This window comes from Jaculus jaculus, chromosome 11 (genome assembly GCF_020740685.1).
Source record: "Jaculus jaculus isolate mJacJac1 chromosome 11, mJacJac1.mat.Y.cur, whole genome shotgun sequence".
Classification (NCBI taxonomy): domain Eukaryota; kingdom Metazoa; phylum Chordata; class Mammalia; order Rodentia; family Dipodidae; genus Jaculus; species Jaculus jaculus.
Genome location: NC_059112.1, coordinates 111,551,469 through 111,572,037, shown reverse-complemented (window position 1 = coordinate 111,572,037; position 20,569 = coordinate 111,551,469). Strand labels below are relative to the sequence as shown.

At 47.7% G+C, this 20,569-nt stretch overlaps 2 protein-coding genes across 5 annotated transcripts in view; one reads left to right on the top strand and one right to left on the bottom strand.

Moving 5' to 3' along the window:
• The window catches only part of Tmem204 (transmembrane protein 204), a 13,910-nt gene extending 3,324 nt beyond the window's left edge, over positions 1–10,586 (top strand). Inside the window, exon 2 of the mRNA XM_045161600.1 lies at positions 9,840–10,586. Coding sequence (XP_045017535.1) covers positions 9,840–10,084 — 245 coding nt within the window. The 3' untranslated portion in view covers positions 10,085–10,586. The remainder of the gene's footprint in view (positions 1–9,839) is intronic.
• Positions 1–20,569, bottom strand: part of Ift140 (intraflagellar transport 140) — a 92,029-nt gene that overhangs the window by 26,282 nt on the left and 45,178 nt on the right. For all 4 annotated transcript variants that reach the window (XM_045161592.1, XM_045161593.1, XM_045161594.1 and 1 more), the window contains 3 exons: positions 19,042–19,210; positions 17,197–17,328; positions 12,818–13,017 (listed from right to left, as the gene is read on the bottom strand). In XM_045161592.1, coding sequence (XP_045017527.1) covers positions 12,818–13,017; positions 17,197–17,328; positions 19,042–19,210 — 501 coding nt within the window. The remainder of the gene's footprint in view (positions 1–12,817; positions 13,018–17,196; positions 17,329–19,041; positions 19,211–20,569) is intronic.

Sequence of the window (20,569 nt, the reverse complement as noted above, 5' to 3'; positions counted from 1 at the left end):
TCACAATCATCTGTTTTCTTGTGGATCTGGGGATTGAACCAGGAGCTTTGTGCATGGTAGGCAAGTACTTTACCACTAAGCTATGTATCTCCAGCCATTAAAAAATTTTATTTTATTTTAACTGTTTTGAGACACAATCTTATGAGACCAAGGCTGGTCTAAGACCTATCAGGCTGGCCAGGAATTCACTCTGTAGTCCAGGCTGCCCTTGAACTCAATTTTTTCCAGCCTCTACTTCCCAAGTGTTGGGATTACAGGCATGCACCACTGGGCCCAACTTTAGCTGTTGGTTTGCTGAGACAAGATCTAGGTAATTCAAGTTGGTTTTTCACTTACTATGAAGCTCAGGTTGACCTCAAACTCACAAAACTCTTGTGTCTACCTTTTACTTCTTTTTTTATTATCTTATTTTTTTGAGAGAGAGAGGGAGGGATGGAAGAGAGGGGGAGAGAATGGGTGTTCCAGGGCCTTTCAGCCGCTGTGAATGAACTCCAGATGTGTGCGCCCCCCTGTGGTGCACGTGCAACATTGCGTGCTTGTGTCACTGTGTGGCTCACATGGGACCTGGCAATTTGAACATGCATTTTTAGGCTTTGCAGGCAAGAGCCTTAACCATTAAGCTATCTCTCCAGCCCCTGTGTTTACCTCTTAAGTGATGAACTAGAGGCATATTCCATAATACATGGCTTTAAAAAATCTCCTCTTTTCTTTGAGGTAGGGCCTTGCTCTAGCCCAGGCTGACCTGTAATTCACTATGTCTCAGGCTGGTGTGAAACCATAGTGATCCTTCCAAGTGCTGGGATTACAGGCTTGCACCACCACGCCTGGCTTAATCTTTTTTTTATGAACATTAAGCAACAGGTCTAGGCCTCGTGCGGTACACAGGTTTGCTTCTCCCGAGTCAGTGAACTTGACAGTTGTCCGTTTATGACTGCATGTAACTTGACTTCTGCAGCTTGACCCTCGCAGAACACTTTATAAATTCAAGTGTTTTACTGATGGATGTTGACATTCACCACAGCCACTTCCAACACTGTATTCTGGGTTTTTCTGTCTGTCTCTGTCTCTCTTAGCTCAGCCAGTACAATATCTAGTCAAAAGCTGCTAGAGCCTTTCCCAGCATCAGACATGCTGGTTTTCTTTCTTCTCCTCTGGAAATTGTAAGGTCAGTCTCTCTCTCTATCTCTCTCTCTCTCTCTGGTTTTGGCTTTTTTTTTTTTTTTTTTTTTGGTTTTTCGAGGTGGGGTTTTTCTAGCCCAGGCTGACCTGGAATTCACTATGTAGTCTCAGGGTGGCCTTGAACTCACAGCAATCCTTCTACCTCTGTCTACTAAGTGCTGGGATTAAAGGTGTGCACCACCATGCCTGGTTCTCTTTGGTTTTTCGAGGTAGGGTCTTGCTCTAGCCCAAGCTGACCTGGAATTCACTGTGTATTCTCAGGGTGGCCTCGAACTCACGGCAATCCTTCAACCTCTCAAGTGCTGGGATTTAAAGGTGTGAACCACCACGCCTGACTGTCTCTTTCTCTCTCTCTCTCTCTTTTTTTTTTTTTTTTTTGAGGTAGAGTTTCACTCTAGCCCAGGATGACCTGACACTCAGTCTGTAGTCTCAGGCTAGCCTCGAACTCATGGCAATCCTCCTACCTCAGCCTCCAAAGTGTTGGGATTAAAGCATGTGCTACCACGCCTTGCTGTAAGGTCTCTTTGTATGATGGCAAAACCTGCGCATACACCCAGAGCTTCTTGGCTTGGTCCTGTGAAGGGGCTGATGTTACCAGTCCTCACGCTGGTCAGGGGGGTAAACGCTGACTAAACCAGCATCTTGAGAGCTGGTGTGGAACTTGCTCTCTTCTTAGACTTAGGGACCTTGTCATGGGAGGTAATTTTTGCTTAGACTTTGCTGGTCTGAATGCTTGACCTCTTCTGTCTGTCTCCACTCTCACCTTCACACCCCTCCCTTATTCAGCTAAGCTACATGGTACTGCGTTGCCCCAGAGCCTTCCTCAACAAAGAACCACGTGGATCAAACCAGCCCTGTGCCGAGTGCTGCTGGGTCTCCGGCACAGGCGTTTAAGACTAGTGATGAACGGCCTGACTTGCTCATTTTTCCTTGCTGCACACACATTTAAGATACATCAACCCCAGCTGCATTTGTTTTAAGCCTTTTTTTTTTTTTTTGTTATTATTCTCTTCAGAAGTCAATCACATTCCAGCTAAGGCTTGCTCATTTGCAGCCACATGAGGGGCACCAGGGGTCAGCTCCAGCGTCTTTCCTCTGATGCCACCTGTGTGGATGTTTGATAGTCATTCCAAAAGGAAGGCCTTGTGACAGAAGCCTGGGCCCCAGGAAGCAGGCAGGACGGAAGAAAGAGAGGAAAAGGACGCTCGGCTGTGCTGCGCTGGAGTTCACGCGCCTGCGGCCGGCGGCCGGCGCACAGGAAGACGTTGTTTGCTTTGGCAACACAACGTTATGGAGATGGAACTGATCCCATGTGCAGAACACAGGGCTTGCCGAAGAGCTTCCCTTTGCTTGGTTTCTGGACAGACTGATTACATCACTGAGGTTTTGGGGGAGAAGTCTTCAGGGGAAAGGACACTGAGGAGAAAGAGAGCTTTACTTTAGGAGTGGTGACAGACGTAGACTTCTGAATGGAAGGCCAGCCTCGGCTCACTAGTCCATCTCTTTCTAGCCCTTCCTACCTTTCCCAAGCAGAGGGTCCTGTGAATAGAAGCTGGTGCCGAGTGCAGTGCTGAGCCAACTACTCTAGGTGCCTTTTACCTGAGGAAAATCAGGTAGCAGTGCACTGAGTACGTCTCTGTTTTCTGTGTTTTCTTTGCTTTTTATTGATCACATGTCTAACAGTCCGTACTACCTCCTCTGCCAGCTCAGGGCAGGGTTTGGAAGACAAAAGCACAATGCTTTCCAACGGCTGTGCCTGTTACTCAGGGCATGGTCTCCTCTCTGGAGGGCATGTGGCCCTGGGCTGGCCACATCGCACCCAGCTCCTGTGCTCAGGTTTCCCACAGGATTTCCCCGTGCTGGGCTGGGAACGGACAGACTATTGTAGGCCCTTTCACCATCTCTGTGTGGTCTCAGTTGAGGCACATCAGAAAAGAGGCTTACCATGGTCTTCACACAGAATGAGGGACCTATGAAACTACCCTCCCTCCCTTCTCCTTTTCTTTCTTGGGAGAGTAGCCCAGGTTGGCCTTGAACCTGAGGTCCTCCTCCTCCTGCTACACAAGTGCTGGGACTGCAGGTGCATGCCACCCAACCAGGCTCCAGTGCACCTTTAGTGACCCTTCCCCAGGGCATGACCTAGACTTGCCATTCTACTTATTTTATAAATTATTTTTCTTTTTGGGGGGGGTAGAATTGGCGCACCAGGGCTTCAGCCACTGAAATCAAACTCCAGACGCTTGCACCACCTAGTTGGGCATGTGTGACCTTGTACTTGCCTCATCTTTGTGTGTCTGGCTTATGCAGGATCTAGAGAGAGATCAAACATGGGTCCCTTAGGCTTCATGGGCAAGTGTCTTAACCAATAAGCCATCTCTCCAGCTTCTACTTCTTTGAGGAAAAGCAAATAAGGTTCAGCCTCTTAATTGTCCTCCAGTGAAAGAAGCAAGCAACCTGGAATTTGCTCATTTCCACCTCAGACATCTTACTGCTAGATTTCCAACAGACAGTTTTCAAGGTTAGTGATAAAAGAGGTAGAGTCTGGGTCTGTTCACTTTTCCTTTGTGAACAGTGCCCATCTGTCAGGGTCTGCATTACATAGTCTATCGGGGTTTTTTGTTGTTGTTGTTGTTTATTTGTTTTTGTTTTTCGAGGTAGGGTCTCACTCTAGCCCAGGCTGACCTATAATTCACTATGTAGTCTCAGGCTGGCCTCACACTCACAGTGATCCTCCTTCTTCTGCCTCCCAAGTGCTAGGATTAAAGGTGTGCACCACCATACCTGGCTGAGTTTATCATTTTTATCACAGTCCAACTTGCATTTCTATTCTAGGACATATGCAGCAATACTAGATGATTTATATGTATGAGTTTACATTTCTTTAATCAATTTGTCAAATATTTGCATGCTCTTGCATCTTATATGACATTCTTAGAAGCAGATACATGATCTGAAATCTTAGTTTGCATATAAGACAAAGTAACATACCTAGTCACAGGACAGGCAACAATAGTTTACAATGGTTTAAATAACCTACATACTTTCAAAAACATACTATGCTGATGATGAAAGAAAAAGGAAGGGGGTTGGACAGTTGGTTCAGCAGTTAAGGTGCTTGCCTACAAAGCCTGATGACTGGGGATCTATTCCCCAGTACACACATAAAGCCAGATGCACAAAGTGGAGCATGCATCTGGAGTTTGTTTATAGATGCTGGAGGCCCTGATATGCTCAATCTCTCTGTGTGTCTGTCTTTGCTTGCAAATAAATAAAGGGGAAAAAAAAAAAAAGAAAAGAAAAGAAAAGGAAGTGCTAAGGACGGTGCTCAGTGAAGAACATTGCCTGACACACACAAGGTCTGGTTAGATCCCCAGAACTCAAAGGAGTCACAATGAAGAAAACAATGAATCTGCGATACTGTGATAGGTGGCTACTCTCCTGTCCTCTACCAGTGGGTCTGAGGGACATTGTCTTGTCAAGGTTTTTTGATTGTTTGTTAGTTTTGTGAGGAAGGGTCTCGCTATAGCCTAGGCTGACCTGGAACTTACTATGTGGTCTCAGGGTGGCCTTGAACTCATGGCAGTCCTCCTACCTCTGCCTCCCAAGTGCTGGGATTAAAGGCGTGCGACACCATGCCCAGCTCTGTTGCGGTTTTGACATTCTTGGATCTTATGCTGCCAAGGGAAACAGCCCTGCAGAGAGCTGCCACAGGGCTAGGAGGCTGGACGACTACTCTGCACTGTGTCTGCCTCTTTCCTGGGGAATTTTATCAGCAAGTTCTGAATTGTGGTTTCTTGAGCTGAGTCTGTTTGATCTGTGCAGGGGCTCTGTCCCGTGTGCCCTCACGATGCCCACCATGTTTGAGACCGTGCTGCACTGCTCCCCGTCTACATGTGTCACTTCTTCTTGCTGAGCTGCAGGCCACTGCAATGCTGTCCTGTCCACCATGGAGCAATTTTAGAGGAGGCTGACTTGGGGTCATGACTACACAAGAGTAGAATGGAGGGTCCCAGGACCACACAATGCCATTTCTTGTTTTAAATATTTTACTTGCTTAATTAATTTATTTATTTTGAGAGAGAAAGAAGGTGGGAAAGAGAGGAGAATAGGCATGCCAGAGCCCCTAGCTACCGCAACAGAATTCCAGATGCATGTGTCACTTTGTGCCTCTGGGTTTATGTGGCTCCTGAGGAATTGAATACAGGTCCTTAGACTGCAGGCAAGCACCTTAACTGCTGAGCTATCTTTCCAGACCCACTATACCATTTCTTCCTTTCTTTCTTTTTTTTTCCGAGGTAGGGTCTCACTCTGGTCCAGGCTGACCTGGAATTAACTCTGTCATTTCAGGGTGGCCTGTGGCCTTGAACTCATGGCAATCCTCCTACCTCTGCCTCCCGAGTGCTGGGATTAAAGGCGTGCGCCACCACGCCCGGCTTCTTTCTTTTTTTTTAATAAGAGAGAATTGGCACCTCCAGCCAGTGCAATCAAACTCCAGATGCATGTGCCACCTTGTGTGTCTCACGTGGGATCTGGGGAGTCAAACATGGGTTCTTAGGCTTTGCAGGCAAGCACCTTAACTGCTAAGCCATCTCTCCAGCCCCATTTCTGTCTTTTTTTTTTAAAAAAAATTTATTAGCATTTTCCATGATTATAAAAAAAATCCCATGTTAATTCCCTCCCCCCACTTTCTCCTCATTTCTGTCTTTTTTAAAACATTATTTTATTGATTTATTTATTTTAGAGAGAGAGAAAGTAGAAGATAGATAGAGAAAGAGAGAGAGAGAATGGACCCACTATGGCCTCCAGCCACTGCAAATGAAATCTAGATGTATGCATCACCTTGTGCATGTGGCTTGTGTGGGTACTGGGGAATCGAACCTGGGTCCTTAGGCTTTGAAGGCAAGTGCCTTAACCACTAAGCCATCACTCCAGCCCCACTTCTTTCTTTCTTTCTTTTTTAAAAAGATCTTTATTTATTGATTTGCAAGCAGAAAGACATGGGGGGGAGGGGATGACAGAGAGAGAATGTGTGTGTATGGGAACACACCAGGGCCTCTAGCCACTGCAGATGAACTCTGGACGCATATGCCACCATGTAGGTACTAGGGAATCAAACCTGGGTTGTCAGGCTTTGCAGGCAAGCACCTTAACCACTGAGTCATCTCTCCAGCCTGCACCATACCATTCCTGTGAGGCCTTACTGGGGAGGGCAGGTCCTTTCTGCTTTGCACATGCAATGCTTGGTCCCTTTCTAACTTTCTCAGTCCTATAAATGCACCTGAGTCTTTTCCAGAAGGTTCTGGTGAGTCAGGTCTTTTAATTACCTGGAACCACATTGTTCCTTTTTTTGTGGGGGGGGGCGGCGTTGAGGTAGGGTTTCACTGTAGCCCAGGCTGACCTGGAATTCACTATGTAGTCTCAGGGTGGCCTTGAACTCTTGAGCTCCTATCTCCCATCTGACTTATTTTGCTGCTCTTGAGGTGGAGTCTCTCACTCAGTATCCCAGGCTGGCTGTGAACAATGATCCTCCCAAGTGCTGGGATTAAGGGCTTGAGCTACCATCCCTGGCTTTTTTGTTTTGATTTTGGAGAGGAGTACAGGTAGTTCAGGCAGACTTCAAACTCAGAAAGTAGCTGAAGCTAGCTTCGAACTCATGAAGCTCCAGCCTCCATTTGAAAAAAAGTATTTTTATTTATTTGTAAGCAAAGAGAGGGAGAAAGGGACACAGACAGAAACTGGTATATGCGTGCACACACAAAACAAGAGAGAGAGAGAATGAGAATGGGCATGCCAGGGCCTCTTGCCACTGAAAATTAACTTCAGATGCATATGCCACTTTGTGCATCTGGCTTTACATGGTTACGAGGGAATTGAACCTGGGCCATCAGGCTTTGCAATAACGTACCTTTAAATCATTAAGCTATTTCTCCAGCCCTGTTCCATTTTAAATAAGGGATTCTGTGGCCACATAACACATTTTAAAAATGTTTCTGGAGCATGCCCAGACCAAAGTGAAACGTGGGAAAAGGACACTTGGTAGGGCCTGTCTGATCCTCATTGGGAAAAGCCCTTCCAACTCAGCTGGCATTTCTCTCTGCTCCATCTTGGCTCTGTGGCCCTCACACCTGCCTTGTTTATTACCTGTCATCTCAGAAAATACAAGCTGGTCCCCTGTGTACCCAGCTTGCCTCAATTCCACCTCTTCTGGGTCTTGAAACAAGCATAATAAACTCTCTTGGCTGGCAAAACATCTCCCAAACATATATAAAAATGAGAGAACAGGCTGGGTTGTGGTGGCACACACCTTTAATTGCAGCACTCAGAAGGCAGAGGCAGGAGGATCCCTGTGAGTTTGATGCCATCCTGGGACTACAGAGTAAGTGGCAGGTCAGCAGTGACTATAGTGAGACTACCTTGAAAACAACAACAAAATGAGGGAACATTTACTGAAGGTATTTTTACTTTCATGACATGAGCACCGGCTCCGAATGCTTCACCTCACCAACGCTACTGTCCACACACAAGCCGCAGGCAGAGCCCTCACTCTTTCATGACTGGTAGAGGTACACTGTTGCCTCTGGTAAGCTCTGTGGGCAGAACAGTGTGGGTATGCTCTGCCGCCATTGTTTAGGAGAAGACGAGTCAGGCTTGTTCTAGAAAGCTCGGGTCTGTTAGTCCTTCTCTCCTGCTCTCTCACTGTCTCTTTGTCCCTGTGTGTGTGTTTGTCTCTCTTGATGTTGCTCCTTGCTCAGGTGCCTCACAGCGCCATGCATAGTCTAGTTTCTAAAGAAAGCTGGGAGACATTAGGAATTGGAAGGACTATATGAGCAGGCATATAGAAGCTGAGGTGCTGGGCAATGGGGAGGGGACAGCAGCAGGGGTCCTCCTTGACTAGAGCCCAGGAAAGGGGTATGAATGAGCTTGAGGTTAGAAGAGTCCAGTGATGAAGACTTTGGTATTTGTGGCATAAGCTGCTCCCAAGCACCTGGCTAGTTGGAAAGGTGCTGCTGAAGAAATGGGGATGCTCTAGAGCAGGTGGCGGCATGGGGCCTCCTGCCCCTTCCTTGTGCCTCTGCTTCTGCCCTCCCCTCCTCATTCTATTCTTGCTGCTCCAGGGTGTTGAGATGGGCCCCACAGCCTTCTAGGCCATCTCTGGGTGAGTCCCAGCAGCTTCAGGAAAGGGGCACCCTTGCACCAGCCCTTAGGCAGCAGCCTGAGAATCAAGACCTGCAAGTCTCCCAGTGCTACCTTCTCTGTCAAGCGGCAGTGACACGGCGCCCTGGCAGACACTGGACAGAGAATTCTCATTTTCCTACCATCGGAGCTAACAAGTTCAGGGCCCTGGCACTCTGCAAGAGAGCTGCAGAAGTCAGTGAGAGTCAGGCATGAAGGCGTAGCAACTGAAAGGCTGAGGCATGGAAAGTGGAGTTGGAGGCCAGACTGGGCTACACAGTGAGCCCCTGTCTCAAAACATGAGCACGCAAGCGGACACACAAGCAGAAAGCAACACAGTGCTGTCAATTCTGGGCTGGCCATGTGCCCGTCTTAGCCAGTTGGCAGCTCCTGACCCACCTCTCTTGCTGTGATGTTGGGGGGAGGGGAGGGAAGGCACAGAAGGAAAGACATCAGCAGAGGGGAGGTGGTGGGGCATGGGGCAAGAAGGGATTCTGAACCTGGACACATCGCCCCAGAAGTGAAAAGAAACCAGACACTCCAAAACCAGGTCTGGATCAGGCCTCAGCTGGCTCGGCCTGCCCTGGGCGTAGGCGCCAGGCCACCTTGATCAGAGAGGAAATCTCCACTTCCTCTGAAAGCAAAGCCATGGGTATGGAAACTCACCAACAGGAATTTGAACCAAGTGAGATGCCAGTCTGTTTCTAGATAAGACTTAGGAAGTATCTGTGTTTTGTTTGGCTTTGAAGTAATTAAGCACTTATAAAAGCCAGAGTAGACTGAACAGTTTAATAAAGTGACAACTGGGTCTGCCTGGGGCTGGGAAGACTGCTGAGCGCTGTACTGCAGGGTCACAGGATAGTACCCTGCACTGCCCTCCCCCACCCCGTTAGCTAGCAAGGCTTTTTGCTTTTGCTTTTCAAGGAAGGGTCTCACTCTAGTCCAGGCTGACCTGGAATTAACTATATAGTCTCAGGGTGGCCTCGAACTCATGGCGATCCTCCTACCTCTGCCTCCTGAGTGCTGGGATTAAAGGCGTGTGCCACCACGCTCGGCTAGCAAGTTTTTTAAAAAGATGTATTTTTAAAAATATTTTATTTTTATTTATTTATTTGACAGAGAAAGAGGGGGAGAGAGAGAGAGAGAGAGAGAGAGAATGGGCACTCCAGGGCCACCAGCCATTGCAAATGAACTCAAGGACGCATGTGCCACCTTGTGCATCTGGCTAACGTGGGTCCTGGGGAATCAAACCTGGGTCCTTTGGCTTTGCAGACAAATGCCTTAACTGCTAAGCCATCCCTCCAGCCCTAGCAGGTTTATTTCCTGGCCTCTACTCTCAGGTCCAAAGGCTGTATGAGTCAGTACAAAGTGGCTTGGCCCCACCCTAGGACAGGGCTGAGGAAAAAGTCACAGCTTGCCTTCTGGGGGCTCTGGATAGAGCTCCTGCTCTGGTACAGGCTTCCTGACCACTTCTCTTCTCTTTACAGGCTTCGTGCTGGTCATTGGGCTGGTGACCTTCTACAGAATTGGCCCTTACACCAACCTATCCTGGTCTTGCTACCTGAACATTGGTGCCTGCCTTCTGGCCACCCTGGCGGCTGCCATGCTCATCTGGAACATTCTTCACCGGAGGGAGGATTGTATGGCACCCCGGGTAATTGTCATCAGTCGTTCACTGACGGCACGGTTCCGTCGTGGCTTGGACAATGACTATGTGGAGTCTCCATGCTGAGAGCACCTGTCTTGGGGCCACACCTCTAAATAGCCACTGTAACACCATAGTCTAGAGACTGAGTGACTATATGGGACAAATCTGGGTTACCTATATATACATACGTACGATTATCATGTACATTTATTATGTTATATATGAATATATTATGTGTTCATGTGCACCACCCTACTTCAGACACACTCTTCCTCAGCCAGTACATCATGCACATTTCAAAGGAAGAGTCTACAAGCTGAGGCAGAGGAGGAGGCAGTGTGGGCACCCTGCACTCCACCTCCATTTGGGGTTAATTTATTCTGCACCTGCTGAGATGGTGTCTTGGTTACATTTTACTTTCATGAAGCAGAATGCCCAGTAAGCTTTTTTCTTGAGAGGTCCATGATATTCCCTGAATGAATCAAAACTTATAACCAGATGGTAACAGCTTCATGCCAGTCAGGTTAGTAGTGTACGTTTTGCTCCTGATTATGTGTTTAAGTTAAAATAAACTCAAGTCTCTCAACTCTTTCTAAAATTTGTGTTCTATCCACCCATGCTGCCATAATTTTCCCATGACTTCTGTGGGATGACACTAAGCGAAGGGCTGACAGGACCTCACTGAAAACCTGACACACCCTCACCCACGGTTCTGTACAATCTGAAGCCACATCTCCAAAATCCACATTCCCTGAAGACTCGGAAACCTGTAGTCGGCGATGGCAGGTTAACAAGGAGAGCAGGAGGGATGAAGTCTGCATGGTTCCCCCTCACCCCCCAGGAAAATAGCTAGCCTCTCTTGAGCCTAGTACGGGGTGGGCTGTCAGAAGCCTCAAGAGGAGTCTGCTTCCAGATAGGTCAGGCTCCCTCAGTCTATTTCCCAGGGTAGGCAGACAACTTCTGAGATATGGACTTCGGGGGTCAAAACAGACCCACAGAACCTAGGGCTGCCTGACTGTGTCTGCAACCATGGTCCTGGTGGTCCCAGGAGGATGCTAATGGGAACTATACTGCTTGACTGGCCATCGGGAGGGAGAAGTCACTGGTGGCACCCCCTTGCTCCCCACTGCCAACACGAGAGGAAGTGGGTACTACCAGAAAGTGCCAAGCCAAGATTAAGATGGGCCATCTGCTGCCCCTCCTAATAAGCATCAAACCTAGTTTGCTTTCAGTCTTCTAGTGGCCCTAAGACGATCAATGTAGGTTCTGAAGCCCACATTGTGCTGGGACTTTGTCTTTAGTTAAAATAGTGAAATGGGTCTGTGCCTTAAAAACATAAAGTGACTCTTAATGACAGAAAAGCATTTATGGACTGACTACAAGTGACACACTTGTCATGCTGTGTAGGAACGTGCAGATGTGTGTCCACTGCGCACTGGCACAGACATTTAATATCAACTCTTCCCACAAGGGACTTATTTCTGGGTTAACAGTAATTGTTAGTATCATGTATATGACTATATAGAAGTACACTTAAGTTTAAAGTTATCCATGCTATCAGCCTTTATCTGTGACATGTTGCTGCTAAGTTAAAGTAATCCAAGGGAGGCTGGGCCATGCCATTCAGCCTCTATGTCACCGCCCAGTCAAAGGTCCTCTTGTCTACAAGGCTGGTGTGGGACAACTTCCAACGGCAGTAGGGCCTGGCCTGCTTAGTTTTCATAGGTAGTAGATAAGAATCCCATACTATCTTGAAAAGCCCCGTCTCTGTTACAAAGTCATAACTGCAGATAATGCTTGCCACGCACTTCTAACTTTGCTTTTCTCAAAGTATTGCTCTTCTGTAATTTTCCTACCTATTTGAAACTAAAATCTGTTAAAAATGCTAGCTAAGAATTTCTTCAGGAAATTCTCCATTCTTCAGGAATGGAGAGGAAGATGTGTGCTGACGGACCTTGGCAGATAGCAATTTTAACTGCATTTCACTGTTCAGGTATTTACTCACTAACACTTCTTAGCAATATTTAGCACATTAAGAACTTTTTTTCGAGATAGCGACTCTCTCACTCTAGCACAGGCTGATCTGTAACTCACTCTGTTCACAGCGATCCTCCTGCCTCTGCCTCCCCAGTGCTGGGATTAAAGGCATGCACCACAATGCCCAGATCCCCTGAAGAACCTTGGACTAGGAAGTTTTCTTAGTACTTTAAAATCAATTAAAACTGGGCTGGGGAGAGGGCTTAGTGGGCAAGAGTGCTTGATGCTCAAAGCACGAGGCACCCGTGTGAGAAGCTGGGTATAGCCATGAACAGCTATAAACCCCAGTCTCCCAGGTGGTGGAGAGCAGAGAATCGCTGGGGCTTCCAACAGCGGGTCTGGAATGAAGGTGGCTCAGTCTCAAAGGTGTAGTGATGAGTGACACAGCATAACATCCGAGCTCCCTGCTGGCCTTTGCATCCATGTGCATGCGGTCCATGCATCTTCACACATGTGCACAGGCCACACATACCTCACGTCACACACCAAACCACCTATGCTTTACAGATACACAGGGAAATATGAAAACAGGGGTCCTGGCACCACAGATAAAGAGAGCCAGGCTCTCCTGCTGCATCAACACACGCATGCGCTGGGCATGTCCCACGTCTTTGAGCTTGGTGGCGCCTCCCTGAATGGAAAGACCATTTACTACACCAGAATGCAGTCACAGAAGAGCTGCTCACTTAGGATAGGATTGATTAGGAAGGCATATTAAAAGAATAAAGGTTCCAAGAGGTGTGTGTCGTCTTTTGGCACCTCTGCGAGTAGACTTCTTACCTCTTGATGAGTTTGATGGACTTGAAAGCCTCATCCATGTCTCCGGCAGTGACGAAATAGCTGAAGTCAAGCATGGCATCCCGAGTGGGCTTGTCGCAGTCCTCCAGCCCCACAAAGTCTCGCAGGGGTTTCTTGGCCACCATCTGAGGGATGTGCTGATGCCCAGAATCTCCCCTGTCTTCCTTGTTTGTTTCTCCAGGCTAAGGGATAAAGGCCCCGTTTGCTTGTCGGGTCACAGGGAACGGCAGTATCTACGCCCAGCCACCTCCTCCAGAGTGAAGGCAGTCATGGGGAGATCTACCTGCATGAAGGTGCAGGCATCCAGCCACAGACCTCAAAGCCCCCTAGGGTCTTAGAAAACTTCAAGTTAACTGGAAATGACCAGAGCTTTGTTTTGTTTTGATTTACCTTGTTCAGATAACAGGCAAACAGAAGCTGGACACATATGGACTTGTCAGCCTCTAGCTCACTAATGTCACTGCTGCCATCTCCTGGGTGTGCTTCAGCCACCACGGACATCTTTTCTGGTTCTAAGTCAAATCAAATACATGTGCTTCTCTGTGGGGTCTCTTAAAATGGAAGAGTGGCAGCTGACTTTATATTCCTGCCTCTGCCATGACTCTGCTGCCCTCAGCCTCTGCCCCTGCGAACAACCCCTTCTCCAGGGGGAGGCACTTCTCTCTAGGTTGTCCCTCTGCCATGAGCACACACTCCCTATAAAGAAAGGGGACACCCTCTTTGAACCAAGCTTTCCTTGCAAATTTGTGATTTCCTACACAGTAACTTCAGCCACCTCCTTCCAGCTCAGCTCTCATGAACTTATTGGTTTCACTGCTCCTCTTGAGGCTGGACACACTAGTGGGGTATGCCAAGCCCTCTTGTGGCTGAGAGGTCCTTCCAGGCACACTAAATGACAGGGCAGAAGCAAGAGCCTTGAGGTATCATGGTGCAGGGGAGTCTGAATTTAGATTCTTTAATGTATATAATGGGGTCATACCAGACAGGCAACTAAAGAGTATTGGGCCAACATCAGGTAATGTACATGAAAACATGGAATTCCTGGATGCTCTGGTTTAATAAACTGAAAAGAAAAGCCAGACTTCCTACCAATTAACACCATCAGCCTTGTCGTGGGTCTAATGAGAACCCGGTTTGCTGTGTGAACACCTGGGGAGTCGTTCCTGTCCCGTTTACTTGTTACAACACTCAATTTAGGTCTTCGTAACTACTCTGTGAGGCAGGAACTACTGTCTACAGTCAGACCACCTAGAACATATCTGATCTTGTTTCATCTTGGGAGTCATGCAGGGTCTGGACCTGGCTAGTATTTAGATGGGAGACAGAGACTGTTCATCCTGGGTCAAGAGTAGACTGGAGCAACCTGACAGTCACATGTGCTAGGGACCAACAGTGCTGGGTTTGCCTCACCATTCTGGAATGCATAGTTGCTGAAGCTCTGAGGGAAAGGAGATGGAAGAACTGCACATAGGCAAATAGAAGGAAGGCAGCCTTTGAAAGAGGAAAATGGCTCTTGGGAGCACTTTACAGAGGAGCCCAGCTGTCTAGCCAAGCACTGTACATAGGTGAGCAGGGAAGACAGGCAGTGTTGGTGCACATACAGCTGAGCCGTAAGTACAGATGCAAGGGGCTTGGGGAAATGACAAAATCCAGGTGGCAAACCACTAACTTGAGGCTTTATACTTACGACTGCAGCATATATGCCTCTTCTGTGGAACAACAACTATGAGTGCAAGTACAGAAAGGAGGACAAAAATGAGAGAGAAAAGGGAAGACGTGTAAATGTAGAAGAAACAAAAACAAACAATAAGAAAAAACCCAAACAGAGAAACCAATAATATGCAATTAGTGAAGAAAACTCAATAGAAAGATTAATTTTTTATTTTAGAAAAATAGAGAGAGAAAGAGAAAGAGAGAGACAGAGAGGGAGGGAGGAAAGAGAGAGAATTGGCACACCAGGGCCTCAGTCACTGTATTCAAATTCAAGACACTTGTGCCACCTAGTGGTCATGTGAGACTTTGAGCTTGCCTCACCTTTGTGCATCTGGCTTACATGGGATCTGAAGAGTACAACATGGGTCCTTAGGCTTTGCAGGCAAGTGCCTTAACTGCTCACCATCTTTCCAGCTCTTTGTTTGTTTTGAGGTAGGGTCTCCCTCTAGCCCAGGCTAACCTGGAATTCACTATGTAGTCTTAGGCTGGCCTTGAACTCACAGCGATACTCCTACCTCTGCCTCCCAAGTGTTGGGATTAAAAGCATATAAAGAACATAAAATAAGAAGGAAGAGTGACAAAAAACACACACAATTATGTGGTGAAGGGGTGGTGATATCTATTTAAAATAAAGGTAATTAAAGACATCTGCACTGACAGAGCAAGGGACTTCTTGAATTTGGCAAACCAGGTGACTGTGTTTCTAGTCTTCACAAAGATCAACTCCACTTTAAGCCATGGGAAAGTGTAATGTATAGGCTGCTCCCACGCCAACCTCTAGAGGCTGTACCATACTGTTCCACATGGCGACTAGAACACTGGAACCAATGGTTTCAGTTTCATTCTTGTTTGGAATGTACGCATTACTACACATTTGTGCCTGTGGAATCCAGAACCAGGCTCTGAGCCTGGCCACTAACCTGTCACAAGTCAAGGGACAGCGTTTCCATCCACTCCGCCCTCCGCTGTTGTGGTACCTTACAGAGCTACGCAGAGGGCTGCACAGAAGACTCAGCCCCTTCCTGCACTCTAAGCATCTCCTTGCAGCCTGTCTCCTCATCCACTTTTGGCTGCAAAGCTAACACAGGATAGGGTGGGTCACACCTGTAATTCTAGCACTTGGGATATGGAGGTAGGAGGATTGGTATACGTTCATAGGTACAAGTTCAAGGCCAGCATGGGCTATACAGACTTTGCCTTAAAAAAAAAAGAAAGAAAGAAAGAAAGAAAGAAAGAAAGAAAGAAAGAAAGAAAGAAAGAAAAAGAAAAAAAAAGATTGGCTAACTAGCTAATTGTAGAAAATAAAAATAGCACAAGGGCTGGAGAGATGGATTAGTGGTTAAGTGCTTGCCTGTGAAGCCTAAGGACCCTGGTTAGAGGCTCCATTCCCCAGGACCCACGTTAGCCAGATGCACATGGGGGTGCACGCGCCTGGATCTGCCTCTTTCTCTCTCTGTCTGTTGTTCTCAAGTAAATAAACAAAAAAATAAAATAAAATAAAAAACCAAAAAGAATAGCACAAAACCCTTTTTTTTTCCCCCTGAGGTATGGTCTCGTTCTGGCCTAGGCTGACCTGGAATTCACTATGTAGTCTCAGGGTGGCCTCGAACTCATGGCAATCTTCTTACCTCTGCCTTGCCAGTGCTGGGATTAATGTTGTGTGGCACCACACCTGGCAATGGTGTGTATTTTTTTTTTTTTAAATATTTGCTTGCAAGGGGAGAGAGAGAGAAAAGAAAGAAGTGAGAATGGGTAATATCCAGGGCCTCTTGACACTGCACATGAACTCCAGATGCATGAGTCACTTTGTGCATCTGACTTTATGTGGCTACTGGGGAATCGGATCCAGGCCCTCAGGCTTTTCAAACAAAGCTTAACTGCTGAGCCATCTCTCTAGCCCCTATGGTGTGTATCTTTGTGTGCTTAAAATGTCCCCATTCTTAAAGGTTATAAACAACTATGTGATGTGATTAATTTACTCCCAGGTACAGGAACCTGAGTGGCAGTACCAGTTGTCCCACAGTGACCATTACTTGTTTGTACTTCCAAAATTCTTCATAGTGAATATATGAATATATACAATGTGTGTGTGGGCGGAGGCCAGAGGACAACCTCAAGCGTTACCCTGAGGAACGCTGTGCACCTCCTTTGAGGCAGGGTCTCTCATTAGCCTGGAGCTCACCAAGCACGCTAGAATGGCTCCTGTGAGCCCCAAGGTCCTTCTGTCTCCACCTGAGCACTAGGACTACAGACATGTACTACCATGCCTGGTGTTATGTGGGTTCTGAGGATGGAGCTGAGGTTCTCATGCTTGCAAGCAAGCCCTGTGCTACCTCCTCAGCCCCAGTGATCTGAATTAAACAAGCAGCTGGAAAAGAGAGAAGAGACGACAAATGAAAGCTGTGTCTTCAGTGAAAACACCGAGGAGAGGCAGGGGGTCGGGCCAGGTCACATCCAAGAACCACTGGAGAGCAAATCCACCTCCTATTCAGGAGGATGTGGTGCTCTCTGAGCGTCACTTGACAAGTTACAGCTGATGGCTGGACTGTGGAACAACCAATGCCTCAGTGTGCTGGAGAAACATGTAAGAATCCAGCGAGGCAAGGGGTGGGAAGGAAAACACCCAAGCAGGTCTCATGGGCTCTCACCTTTTTTGTGAAGTAGTAATGAGGCACTTCCATCCCCAGCAGAGTCTGGCAGGCAGGCGGCTGGGGGAAGCAGTCGTAAAGCAGGAAGCCATGCTCTTCTGAAGCGAAGAACGACAGGATCAAAATATCTTCCTGGAACACAAAGAACAAAAGCTGTTCTTTTTTGTGTTTGTTTGGTTTTTTTGTCTTTTATTTTCCAAGGCAGGGTCTCACTCTAGCTCAGGCTGACCTGGAATCCACTATGTAGTCTCAGGGTGGCCTCGAACTCTCGGTGCTACCACGCCCGGCTCTAATTTCCATTTTCATTGCGGGACAGCCACTTAACCCAAAGAACAGAGTGGCGCACACATCTGACAGACTTGGATTAACCTTCAGGGTGTATGGCCACCACACCATTCATCTCTGCCAGTGTTTCTTTGCCACTTTTATCTACCACCTTTGGAAGAACCAAGGCATCTTCAGGAGACTGTGTCCCACCTAGTCTGTGACCAACAGGCCCAGGAGGTGACTCACCGTGACCAAAGGAGTCGGTGACAGAAATTTGAGAGTTCTTGTGTTTTTAAAGCTCCCTTTGGCCTTCTTTACTCTGATGTACATCAGCAATGACGATGATGGCAAAAGGCTCTCTACTCTGCTTTCAATGAACAGTGAGTACACAAGACAGAGCACAGATGCTCTTTGGGACTCCGCTGTATGTGGTCTGTTGGATTCCGTTGCATGTGAGCAGAACAAGCCACAACAATACCATGATGGTCTTCCCAGTTGCTATTTCTTTGTGTGTGTGGGGCACGTGTGCATGTGGAGGCCAGAGGTCAATGTTGGATATCTTCCTCAATCATTCTCCACCTCATTCTTTGAGGCAGATCTTGCTTAACCTGAAGCTCACTGACTGGGCTTGTCTAGCGAGCCAGGGAGCTAAAGGGATTCATTATTTCCACCTTCACAGTGCTGGGATTGTAGGCACATGCCACTATGCCAGCATTCTTTTGTGGGTGCTGGGGCTCCAAACTCAGGCCCTCATGCCTGCACTACAAGTGCTTCACCAGCACCTCAGCCCTGCGCTGCTGCTTCATAGGAGTGTGCAGGCGACGGGAGTGCACGGCCCTTCCTCACTCCTGTGCTACGAACTCGGACACGCACGTCACCACCACAAAGGATGAACGGTCAGGAGACAACCTTCCCATAGACATGCCTCCACCTGTCACCAGATCCCTTGCTGCTCTCGTTGCTCTCTGCAGTTGCCACCTTGCCCTCTATGTAGAAGAAAAGCCCTCCAGCAATTCTTTGTCTTCTTCAATCCAGTGACAAAGGAACTATCCAGATCCCTTTTACCTTGGGTGTTTTAGGGTCACTGACAGGATTTGCTCCTGAGATTCTTGGGGCACTGACACTGACTGCAGCTGGTCTTTGGGGCAGACTGTCAACATTCTTGACAGGGGAATGCCTCTGGCACGGAGATAGGCCTTGAAGCTGGAGGGCGGGCCACCTGATGCTAACTCACTTGGTGAGAACCTTGCATACTGATTCCTCTGAGAGTGAGGTTGACAGAAGCCTTGAGTCCCAGGCCTTACGACGCTGTTCTGAGGCTTAAAGCTCATTTACATAGAGGTGGGCTCCACAGACATGGGGGCGGGGGCAGATGTGAGGACCCAGGTAGCGAATGAGAAGGCCAGAAAGCTGTCCAGGGTGGAACCTGCCTTGTTGGGGAGCAGTGGGATACTGGGATACTTCACTCATTTGGAAGCCTGATGTGGCCCTTCTCCTCCACATGACCTTGACTAGTAATGACCCCATGAACCACGTACATGTGTGTGAACAGACAGAACACAGCTAAGTGGTAGGTACCGTGTGGCAGGCGCTGTCCTCCACGTAGGGCTGCTTGTCTACAGCTTGTGGCTGGGCTCCCGGCACCACCAGCAAGGCCTCACACACGAAGAGCCTGGGCTCGCTCTGATCCCAGAAATGGCCCACAGGAATATAATTTGTCAGTCTCTCATCCACAAATATGTGGTTCCTAAAATAGAAAGAAAGACCTGTCCCCAACTTCGAGAAGAGAGGAGAATTTCTGTCACCACTGCCCACACACACTCAGGATCGTCTCGGTCACTGTCCCGGTCACAGGGCTCCTCTGCAAGCCCTGACTTCTGGAGTGCTCTGTGCTACACACCACCACACACCCTGAAACCGGACTGAAGGGTCTCGGCGAAGTCTGCTTTGAGAGATGTGGAACACGATGCTATGTTTGGTTGGAGGTCTTGGAGAGGGTCCAGAGCTCTTGTAAGAGGTGACCCGGAACTCTGTTGACATTCCCAACTTTACCTTTTTCTCTCTCATCTCTGAAGTTCATGCTTTATGGTCTGGTACATCATGAAGTACTACAGGGAGGACAAATGAACTGCTGGCAAAGAATGGGTAAGATCTCAAAAGAATTTGGGTGTGGTGGTGCATCAGTTCATGACCAGGCTGAGCAATACCTTGAAAGCCTACATTGAAAATAAAACAAAAATGCAAAGGAAACAGCCAGCAGTGATGAGGGACACAGTGAGCCTTACATGCTAACCTCAAAGGAGTGTGGCAGAGGTTGGGATGGACTCATTGGCCACTGGTGGCTGCGTAGGAGAGCAGGACCTGGTTCTATAGAAAACACACATCCGGGGCTGGAGAGAGAGATGACTTAGTGGTTAAGGTGCTTGCCTGCAAAGCCAAAGGACCCAGGTTTGACTCCCCAGGACCCATGGAAGCCAGATGCACGAGGGGCGCACATATTTGGAGTTCGTTTGCAATGGCTAGAGGCCTTGGCACGCCCATTCTCTCTCTCTACCTGCCTGTTTCTGTATACCTCTCTCTCTCAAATAAATAAATAAATAAATAAATAAATAAATAAATAAAATAAAATGTTTAAAAAAGAAAAAAGAAAACACATGTTCCTCATGGATGCACCAGCACTGGTGTGTGCCCACAGACCATGGCCTGCTCAGCTCTGCAAGCCAGACAAAATAAACACAGGATTTTTTTATGCAGTGTGTATCAGGTGTCCACAGAGGACTGGCAACAGGGTGACTCCTCTGAAGTGGGACTGGCTGATGAGGTAAGGGAATGCACACAAGGACTGCTGCTTATCCTGAAAGAGAAGCCATGCGTATCAGAAGTGTGCAGAGAAAAACACACGTCTTTAATTCCAGCACGACCTTCCACATGAATACATACCTGGACACACACGTGCACCCACACAGGTATTAACATATACATGTGCATCCACACATGTGAACACACATACACTTGCAAAAAAACAAACAAACAAACAAACCACATCCAAGGACTCTGGGAGTTGTGGCTGTGTCCACCTTAGGGAGAGAGGTTCAGGGGCTTGTGT